The following is a 10,618-nucleotide window of genomic DNA, read 5'->3' on the forward strand; positions in this document are numbered from 1 at the left end:
CCCCACAGGACACCCACACTCAGGTGGCCCAGGCAACTGAGGCATGGGCAGGAAAGCCACAAGCAGGGACGATTTCCCTGGTCACCACCCCCCAGACAGGATCTCATACTGGAGGCCTGAAGGCCTAAGTTCACCACAGCCTGTCTGATACTAGTGGCTGCTGAATGTGGCACATGGGGACTTCACAGGGCAAACCCCAGTCCTGGACAGGTGGTGTTGCTTCTTTGAGCCCCAGAATCCCATGGGAAAATGAGATAATAGCACCCCTCGTGGGGTTCCACAGGCATTAAATGAGATACTGTGTGGGAGGTGCCTGGTGGGGGGCCGGCCCAGAGGGGAGGACCCTTTCTCCTGGCACCAGCACACATTTCACCCCGCCTGGGAGACTCAGCCCAATGTTTCTTCACTTCTCTGGAATGCCGCCCCTTCCCACCCCCACTTCCGGCCAGGGAATGGCACATGGACGTTCTTTTGTTTGGGGGCTACAGAACAGCCCTAACTTGGTTTGCAAGGTCACCTGGTCCAATAGACTTAAGAGACTCACACCACTTGTGCATCCCAAGCAGAAGCCTGGTACCCATCCCCACATGGACAGCTGCGCAGGCCCTTGGGCCCCGCATGCTTGTGAACACACACGTACTCTCAAGCAAGCACACGGGTTCCTATGCATCGAGCGGTATGTGGACAGGCCCCTTCGCCCGTGACTGGGTATTTCTGGCAGTTTCCTGTTGTTATTCTCCTTGATCTTGTAATGGGTTTTGGGATCCCCGCTTCTCTAGTCCCAGGGCTCAGAAGCCCACCAGGCTTTCCGAAGCGCTAAGTGTTGGCTTCTTGAGCAAGAAGGGCTAGGTCAGGGGGTGGGGTCTGGTTTTACTCATCTCTGACTCTAGCCTCTAACCCACCACTTGACACAGAAAAGGTACCTGGTGAAAATCTATTAAAATCAACGACTGATTTCACCCAATTTGGAGTGAGACATGCCCGCACAGTCTCCAAGTCCGGAGCGCTTTACAAACCCCAGGGTACACCAGAGGCTGGGCCAGAGGGCCTGTGTGGTGGCCCAGTTTCCTCACCTATGAAGTGAGGATGCTTCTGTCCTCCCAGAGGTGGTGAGGAGTGAAGAGAGAAAACGTGCACATGCTTCCTAACACAGCACATAGGAAGAGCATCGTTATTTTCATTTCGGCCTCCCTAGGATAACGGAGACGCCCATAATTCCCTCAGGGGTTGCTAGTCAACGTGTGACTCTCCTCTAAGCACTGGCCTGTGCTTCTCTCCACACACTGGTCCAAGGTGAGACTCAAGGCGGTTCCAAGGAAGTGTCTGCTTTGGGATGTTAAAGATGAATCTGGGTGCGCCTATGTGTTATGTTCCCACAGTATATTTTTGCAAAACCACATAGCATATATTGTTTTATTTACAAAGATGAGAAAGGCTGACCCACAAGCTAATTGAATCATGCAAATAACTATTTAGCCATGGGAGCAATTCCTACAGGCAGGCTGAGCACCCAGTGAGGGAGGACGGCTTTGGAGGGCAATCTATTTTATAAAGTTTACCCTCATAGTGTAACTGCCTGGAGATTAATGGGAATGGTGGCCCTAGACCTTGTTTGGCCTGGCTTTACCAACTGAAAGAGTCAAACAGTTGTATTTATCATAGACAATTTGCTGCAACTAATTAACATTAATCTGATTTCCTGTGAGTCAGTTTCCTTGAGATATAGTAAACAGGCCAATTACCTGCCACTGACCTCTTTTATTATAAAGATTTAGATATCAGCGACAGATGTATATGTAAACATATGGAATTTCTAACAATTTGAAGAAAACAAACGCTAAATCCAGTTAAAAGATTTTTAATTGGTCTTACAAGATTACACATTTAGAGTTTAAGAAGGTATGTTGAATATTGCACAGATTGTTTTCTCAATGGCATCCGAGGCCCATTCTTTCCAAACTTTTCTTAGTCTTTAACTGTAGTTAAAGAAGTTAAAGTTGAAGAAGCAAATGTGTGCCAGACGCAGTGGCTCACACCAGTAATCCCACACTTTGGGAAGCCAAGGCAGGAGGATTGCTCAAGCCCAGAAGCTCAAGACCAGCCTGGACAACACAGTCAGAACCCATCTCTAAAAGAAAAAACAAATTAACTTAAAAAAAAAAAAATTCAGTGGGGTCCAGTGGCTCACACCTGTTAATCCGAGAGCTCCAGGAGGTCAAGGTCGGAGGATTGCCTGAGGCCAGTAGTTTGAGACCAGCCTAGGCAACATATCAAGCCATGTCTCTACAAAAAAGAAAAATTAGCCAGGCATGGTGGTATACACCTGTAGTCCTAGCCACTCAGGAAGCTGAGGCAGGAGGATCACTTGAGCCCAGGAGTTTTATGCTGCAGTGAGTCAAGATCACACCACTACACTCTAGCCTGGGTGACAGCGTGAGACCCCATCTCAAAAAAAAAAAAAATCCATCTAACAAGTGCCAAAGGCATCACTAGGTCAGGCGAGTGTGAGCTGAGGGCAGAGAGACCTGCGTTCAAGGTGTGACCCCTTGCTGTCCTAGGTCTGTGATCTTTTGGCATTCGCTTAAATTTTCTGAGCTTTGGTTTCCTCATCTATGAATATGGAGTTTTCCTTGTGGTGTTACTGAGCACATCAGGATCAAGTGAGGACTCCCAACGATGGTTCAGTAGGTGGCACGACGCCTGCACACTCAACAGCAGCTGCTCCTTCCCTCCCAGCCCCACCATCATCTCAGAGTCATCTCCGACAGGCAGGCAGTCACACTCCCAGGCCTGGTGCTGGGTGCACTTTCTCCTCTCCCTGCACTTCGCTGGCTCAAATAGTGAAGTAAGAAACTGCATCAACATTTAATCATGAAAGCAAAAAGTTTATTCATGTTTGAAACTACATATAACTACCACGAGGAAGACTTTTTCAATCCAGGGTGTAATCCAGTTAGAAAGGAACACGAAACGTTTTTAATACATTAGAATCACCGCCACAAATTATTTTCATGACTCAATCAGTTTCAGAATCGCATACAATACAAAAAGAGAAAGGAGAGGGGGCCCCATTACACAGGGTGAAATATACAGTACTGAATACTGAAATCTGAATGCATCACAATTAGTCGCTGCTTTTTTTTTTTTTTTTGCATGGATTAGTAGTAAGATGAAGAACATTCAAAATGTTTCTCAGTATTTACAACAGTTTTACTGATCCTGTGTTGAATTAAGACCCAATGTTTCCACTCTCAGTTTTTTAAAAGTTGCAAATGCAACCCTGATTTTTCTTTTAAAAGATTACAATGTACATTACATTTTATGAAGGGAAACAAAGAGTTAATTACAAGATGCAAAAAGATAAGAAAGAGACAAACTACAGCGTGAGTATTGTTCAGAGGTAGTAAGTGAGCACTCTAAGCTACAGAACATGTTGAAATTCTATTGGTTTGTATGAGTTCGCATGAGGTAATAAAGCTGTGTTTTGATTGGTGGGATGTATAAATACTCTTTTGCTACACTATATACAACACTCCAGAGAGCAGGGCCTTTTGCGGATGCCCAGAGGACGTAGCAAACCTTGACAAGTGTATGCAGCACCCAGTGCACACCGTAAAACCCCAGACGGATCGATCTCGTTTTCACCTCTATCAGCAGCAAGTATCTTCGTCTCTCAGAACAATCTGGATCCATAATTTTATTACCGAGCAGACTCTGGGCACTGGTGCTTTCAGAGAGAGAAACGATGCTACCAGTCTCTGATCTAATTATTACAAGAGATCTGAACACAAACGTGACGAGGAAGATTCTTAAACACAACCATCATTAACAGGGATAGCCAAACAGCTCTTTATTCCAACTCCATTAGTGATATGAAAGTAAGACAATCCAAGTCAGTAATGGAAATATGCAAGAAGTTCAATTTAGGTGAGGTGAATTTTTGCATCTGCTTTAACGATTGAGGTTTAGTGTATATTGTACTTTTTACCCTTAAGGCCAAGTAATTGGCAACTGTGAAACCATTAATGTAAAATATTGATAATAAATTATGATAAAATAGCTACAGGACTGTCAACAATGTTAAATCTTGGCCTAATTGGATAAAGTGCTTTTTTTTTTTTTTAACATTGTGTGTTTTTAAGTATAAATACAAATGATTATGATTCCTTAAAAAACAGATTTACCAAGTTCTCTAAAACGACAAGGTTTTACAGTAAAGCTGTAGATGGTGGGCTACAAAAACGCTTTCCTTTTCCTCCTATTGCTCTGAATGCACTTATCAAGGCATGTCAGCTCAGGGAAAAGTGTGGCCAGAGATTAGTTAGAGGTATCCGAGTGCACACTTCCTGGGCCTTCTGTAGGAGAAGTCACAGAAGATGGAGTTGTTGCGTCCTGCCAGCCTCCATTAGCCTGAAAGGAGAAATACAGTTCAACGGGTGCACGTCTACATATTAATTCTACTCCCCAATTTAAAACACCCGGATGACAACATGAGAGCAGAGATGCATTAGCAAAATGTATTTTCTAAACCCACTGTGGCAGGAGTTGCCAGCATGTGTTAAAGTGGGATTAAATGCATGTAAAACAAATCCATCCCATCAAGTAAAGACTTGGCAATAAATCAACATGCCGAAGAAGGGCTTCAGCGAGGCCCATGCTGGCACCAAGCTTGGCCTTTGATCTGCTGGTAAAACTAAAGTGTCTCAAAAAGAATCTCTTAAGAAGGGAGCAGTGGAGAAGCTCAATGCAATGCCTCAGCAAAAGCCTGGGCTCTGTGAAGTCTAAACTTCACCCTGGCTTAATCATCATTTCCACAGAGAAGCAGTTGCCCACCCTTTTTCCATACACGCCTGATAGCCAGCTACTGTAACCCTTGGAAAGTGAAGGCCAGAATTTCCCTCCAAATAGGATCTTCCAGAATGAAAATGCATGAGCCGCGGAGCAGCACACACTGTTAAAATCTGTATTCCAATTATCTGTGGCCAAGGCTGCTATTTGGGATGTTGCTCCTGCCTTCCACATGCTGCTGGCCCTTCCTGCCTCAGACCCGCAGCAGCAATAACTGTACTCAGAAACAAATTTGCCTTATGTCTTGGCCTATAGTGGCAATTGCTGAAATCAATGTCTGATCAGATTTCTGCTGTGGCAGACAGCTTGTCGCTACATATTTTTATGTCAGTCAAGAAGAGGGAGGTGCCAGCCTCGTGAGTTGGGGAACACTGAGTGGAAGTGACGGGGCAGGCCTTTCTGGAGAGGAGGCGAGGGTGAGCTGGCTCCCAGTGCCTGCAGCACCAACCACCCTCTGCCTGCACGCTGCCCCCAGACCTGGACCCCCCACACCAATGTCAGGGTGGATCATAAGGTGCCTCCTGCCTCCCTCACATCTACCTGCAATTTCCTCTGCAAGTCCATCCAAAATGTCCTCTTTCAGGCCTGGGCTGCCAGGCTGCTGAGAACTCTGTCTAGATTCCCTGCCCAGCCCGGATATAGCTCCTAGATGAGCATGTGGCAGCCATTGTTTCTTCTCCCGTGATCACAGTTCCTGGACAACTCCCTGTCTTCTGATTCACTGCAGAGTTCGGCATGCAAAGCACCTTTTCTACCTCCACGACCCACGGAAAGGGAGGGAAAAACCCTAACAACCCCACAGAGATGACCAGAGCCTAAGGGAAGAGGATTCTCCAAGCTTGAGGCATACCAAATTCAGGTTAAGAAAAACAACACGAAACAATATTAAAAAAAAAAAAAGAAAGAAAGCTATGGTGGTATTGTTTTAAAGCCTCTGTTGTGCCAGGTTGGCTAATGACATGCCCATGTGTGTTCGCTGGACTCTCAGAAATCCTCTTCTCTATCTAAAAGGTAAGCTGTTTCCCCCCTCAGGTATGAAAATCTACTCAGGAAAAGAAAAACTCTCACACAGATACAAGTCTAAAGATATTCCATCTGAAGTAAACATCATTCCTCTTTTATCCAAATTTATAAACAACAAATGTACAATATTTTTACCCAGCATGGCAGCTGGAGGAGAGGTTGTCAGCAAGCATTCTTTTTTTTTCAAAATAAATTAATCCTTACTCTGGTGGTTTGAGATTATGCACTGTATTATACAACAGCGCCTTATCAAGCCTCATCAGTGAAGATGGAATTCATGTCTGTAAAATGCTGCAGGCAATCACAGTTTCATATTTTATCATGTTGATAAGGATATCGCACATTCTCTGAAGCATTTCAAAACACTTAAATGAAAAAGGAGAAATGCAACTAAAAGGCTTTTTATATGGTTTGTTGTGGGTTATTATGAGTTATTTATAAGCCCAAAAAGAAAGATTTGACATTTCAAATGTAAAAGATTTGAGTATTTAATGGTCCTTTTTTCCCTTTACAATTGAACATCCTCAATCACTTTTTAAATCATTAATATTTACTCCCATAGCAAGCCAAGGGCCTAAAAAGGGAGAATTTTGCCCATTTTCTTCCTGAGTCTACTACCGTGAGTTGGGCAGTTAATTTCCTTCCTAAGTCTAGAAACCCCAGACTCCATCCACCACACCCCACAGCACCACCACTATGACCTGCCTCCCTGCCCCTTCCCCCTTTTCCAGAGCTGTGTGTTTTGCCATTTTCCATCCATGTCAGTGGAGGGAAAGGTAAAGTTGTAGTGAAGTAGTTACAAAAGTTAAAATCATTTCCTCCATAATTAAAGTTGTCGAATATGTTTTGCATCCCACATTGACAATACAGCAAGATGCTTTTAATAACAGAATTATTTGTTTAGCTTGGTTTGTTGGTCTGCCTGGGAGTCTCCAAACTTACCACCTTCACCTGAGTTCTGCTTTGGAATTTTTCCTGCTGCCTGATTCTAAGATAAATGACCTGTTTTCTACTGTCTCCCTGGAACACAGCACTGATGGTAGGAAATGGCATCTTAATGGGCTGATGCTTAAGTCCCTGCTGATGACAGGACACCAGCCACTTCTGGGCATCTATGATGACTTCTAAGGGTATCCAGGTGGCATCAAGCATTTAGGTTCTTAAAATAAAAGTGCAGCAAAGATGCTGCCTTCCCTACCTGCCAATAAGATGAGAAGGCAGGTCAAATGGCTATTAATTTCTTTATTAGTCACTGTTTACCTGACACTGTGCTCCTACAGCTGGCTCCCCAGAGTACTCACATTTAAATTATGTGGACTGTACAGTGAATTTCCTCCAAGGCCATCACTGTAGCCTCCCGTCTGATTGATAACATGACGGAGGGTATCCACCTAGGTGAGACAAAACAAAATTCATCATCCCAAATCTATTAAAACGTCATCACTTACAAAAGGAAATAATTTGAATTATGTGTGCCACAAGGGTTTAACATCTTCAATGAAAGACAAATTTATCAATCAAATGTGACTGGCAGAATTTCAACCATTCTTTGCATATTTAAACTCACAAATCTTTGTTTTTCATGCCAGCCAAACAATAACATCTTCATGGCAAGCAATGCAACTTTCCATCTACAGCAACCAAATGGATGTGGCTGTGGGTGAAAACTTACTTAAAATTGTGTATATGGAATTATCTCAACTCTCTCTCTCTCTCACTTTCTCTATGTCTCATACACACACATCTAAATGTATAAAAACTATATGAGTAGTTCTGTTCTCAATTATGAGGACAAGAAAAGAGTAGAAATTATAGAGTTATAATTTAAGAACTCAGATTTTGTACTCTGACTTAAGAAATGAAACAGCAACATGTTCTTAAACCATATACACACTGGAACACTCAATTTTTCTGTTCTATTTTGTGACAAAAGTAAGATGTACCCAACCCCTCTCCATGAGCTCAAGCCAGAGCCGAATGCATTCACAAAGTTTATCAGGTTTGAATCATCAAAAGTCACTGTTCACTTGACTTCTCATTAAATTAAATGGTAGGGCAGATGGGTCCTGTTTGGAAGCACCCAGCACAGGTTCTGCATGGATGTGTAGACCACTTCCATAGGGTCAGAGGAAGGAGTTTTGAGCCCAAACCCTACCCTGCTAGAAAGGCCCCTCTGGGGCATCTCTCCTACCTGTGATTGCACATTGGCTCCGACTTGGGACCCTTGGTAAGAATCCCCATTCAGACTCTGCATGTTCATGAACATGTCCCCAGAATTTGGGAGGTTAAAAGAACCAGAAGAACCTGGAAAGGAAAGAGTTAAGTAGCTGAATAACAGAGAGCCACACACATAATCCTCAAAGACCTAGAGGCAGGGAGAGGAGAAACAGTACAGAAGGGAAAGGCTGTGCACAACATAAAGCATTTCCAGATCTAAGAGGACGGAGAGTAACTCGAGAGTTGGGTCCTGTGAGTCACTCTACATCTAGGAGAAGTCCCATCAATGGGGAAGCCCAAACTTAAAAAACAAAACCAAAAATGAAGAGACAAATCAAAATAAATTAAAAAGAAAAAAACAAACCAAAACACCCAGCAGCTGGCCTGGACCCTTCCCCTTGTTTCCACTGATCTGCAGGATTTAGTCATGACACGAGCTTGTCAACAAGGCTAACTGTCATGGTGGACAGCCACCCAGAGAAGAGACTTTTCCAGGAACTCTTTCTTAGCTATGCATATACCTCCCTCTCCTTTCACCTGTTTCTATGTGCCATTAAAAAGAACTGGGGGGTGAGGAGACAAGACAAAACAAACAAAAAATCCCCTATTTTCTGAACTTCTAAAGATATATTTAAGAGACCTTCTCAGAAAAGTCCCTGGAATTGCTACTGAAGTCCATCTGTTTGGACTACCTGCACATCTTTCATTGTTATTCAAGTTCCCCGAAACTTTAAAGTATTTCTAACCCCCTCACAAATGTCACATAAAATGCAGCCAAAATGTACCAGACAAGGATCCAAGAATCTTGCATGCGTGTATTAAGCACCATAACCCTCACAGCTAGCCACCTGCTGAGCATGCCATCAGTCCTGCTCAGACAATGTTGCCGAAAGGCAGAAAAAGGACAGAGGCGCTGGGCAGAAAGCACTGCTGCACTTCTCTCCAGCATTCCAGCTTCCTCATGCACAGCAACTGCTGCATTTCCCACTTCTGCTATTTCACTCTCCACAGACCACTACTGACCCTAAAGTGATAACTGGAAGGAGATAGCTAAAATAGTCATGAGTGAGAGCACTCTGCCTAATTGGTGAACTGAAAGCCACTACTAAGTGTAAAAGTTCCATCATCTACTAGTGAGTGGCATTCACTGTGAAGAGTGGGTTTACAGGCTCTGGCCTTCCACTCATTCACCCATCTCAAGAACAAGCCTACATTTGAACATAAATCTTCCTTTTTAAGTCCACTCTGTCCTCAGTATGGCTCTTGTTTCCTGGCCTGTGGGACAGGGCATTGTGGCATAAGGCTGCCTGGGCCAGCTGGGGAGCAAGCCCCCAGTACGCACCGGAATTTGGTGTGGTGGGCGAATTGGTCTGGTTGTTCTGCACAGCTGCTGCTACTGCGTGTGCAGCTGTCACGGCCGTCTTTGCAGCATAGAGGTTGGCTTCTTCCTGAAACTTGCCGATATTCTTCTTGTACCTGATTCGTTTGTTGCCAAACCAATTGGATACCTACAAATTGCAGGGACATGGACGTGAAGGGGAAGAGAAAGAAATAATCAAAATCCAGTAATACCTGTCGAACACCAATGCAATACCACACAATTCCTAGCCTGCAACCTCGCATCCTATGGATCATGCATTATGGTTTTAGGGGTTATTTTCTCTTTTGGCAAAACTCACATTCTTTTGGAATAACACCGCTTTCTTAGAGTTGGCCACACTAATACCAAAATGGCAGGGAGCACTGCTCATAAAAGACATCCAACTGCTATATACCAATTAGTATATAAATAGTCAGGCCCCCAAACTCAGGCTGAAAAGCTGAAGGAAATATTTGCTAAGTTAGGTAACTAATAAGAAATACTTGAACATGAACAACTTATTCTTCTTTTTTGGGTCTAGAATAATTTTGGCAGCTGTGTAGTAGAATCATGTTTGGTCTGCTGAAAAGAGTAACATCAATTAATAATGGATGAAAAAACCCTTTGTCTTCCGCCTTAGAAAACACTGCATGTCTGCCAAGATGGCTGCTCAAGCTCTGCCAGTTAACATGTGGGAAGGTCACAACTTGAAAACTCAAGTAATTCCAATCAGGTCAAATGCAAACACAGAGGAGCAACTCTAATGTCATCAGGTAGAAGATATTTATTTCTTTTGCAAACTTCTTATCATGTCAGCTGGTGCAAATGGAAGAGATTTCTACAAAGGATCTTGGCAATAGGCAGATTTCATCACATTTCAAGGAGAGCAGAACTCAGCCCCAGAATCATGGCTCAGAGTTACAGTGGGTTCAGGCACCTGTAATTGAGCTATATAAAGAAGCTAAAAGCCACATAGCAATTTATAAGAAAGCATACCCACTCACTATATAAAAGGATCTGACCTCTCTTTTATTAAAATAACAGTTTAAAAATACTTTTCAATAATTTCTTAACAATCTGTCAAAGGGGCACATTGCTGTGATATCAGGCTGGGTGGGATCATTATTCTACCCTGAAGGTATTATTCTTCATTTTTTTTTTTTTTTTTTT

At 43.4% G+C, this 10,618-nt stretch overlaps 1 protein-coding gene across 4 annotated transcripts in view; it reads right to left on the reverse strand.

Annotated features, from left to right (window-relative positions):
- Positions 1 to 2,864: 2,864 nt before the first annotated feature.
- The window catches only part of PBX3 (pre-B-cell leukemia homeobox 3), a 235,395-nt gene continuing 227,641 nt past the window's right edge, over positions 2,865 to 10,618 (reverse strand). For 2 of the 4 annotated variants that reach the window (XM_011931376.1, XM_011931378.1), the window contains exons 6-9: positions 9,431 to 9,596; positions 8,063 to 8,175; positions 7,173 to 7,262; positions 2,865 to 4,410 (exon numbers count right to left, since the gene is read on the reverse strand). In XM_011931376.1, coding sequence (XP_011786766.1) covers positions 4,318 to 4,410; positions 7,173 to 7,262; positions 8,063 to 8,175; positions 9,431 to 9,596 — 462 coding nt within the window. In that variant the 3' untranslated portion in view covers positions 2,865 to 4,317. Of the gene's footprint in view, positions 4,411 to 7,172; positions 7,263 to 8,062; positions 8,176 to 8,936; positions 8,940 to 9,430; positions 9,597 to 10,618 lie in introns of all 4 variants that reach the window. The other 2 variants (XM_011931377.1, XM_011931375.1) reach the window with 2 other exon arrangements.

This window comes from Colobus angolensis, unplaced genomic scaffold (genome assembly GCF_000951035.1).
Source record: "Colobus angolensis palliatus isolate OR3802 unplaced genomic scaffold, Cang.pa_1.0 Scaffold9, whole genome shotgun sequence".
Classification (NCBI taxonomy): Eukaryota; Metazoa; Chordata; class Mammalia; order Primates; family Cercopithecidae; genus Colobus; species Colobus angolensis.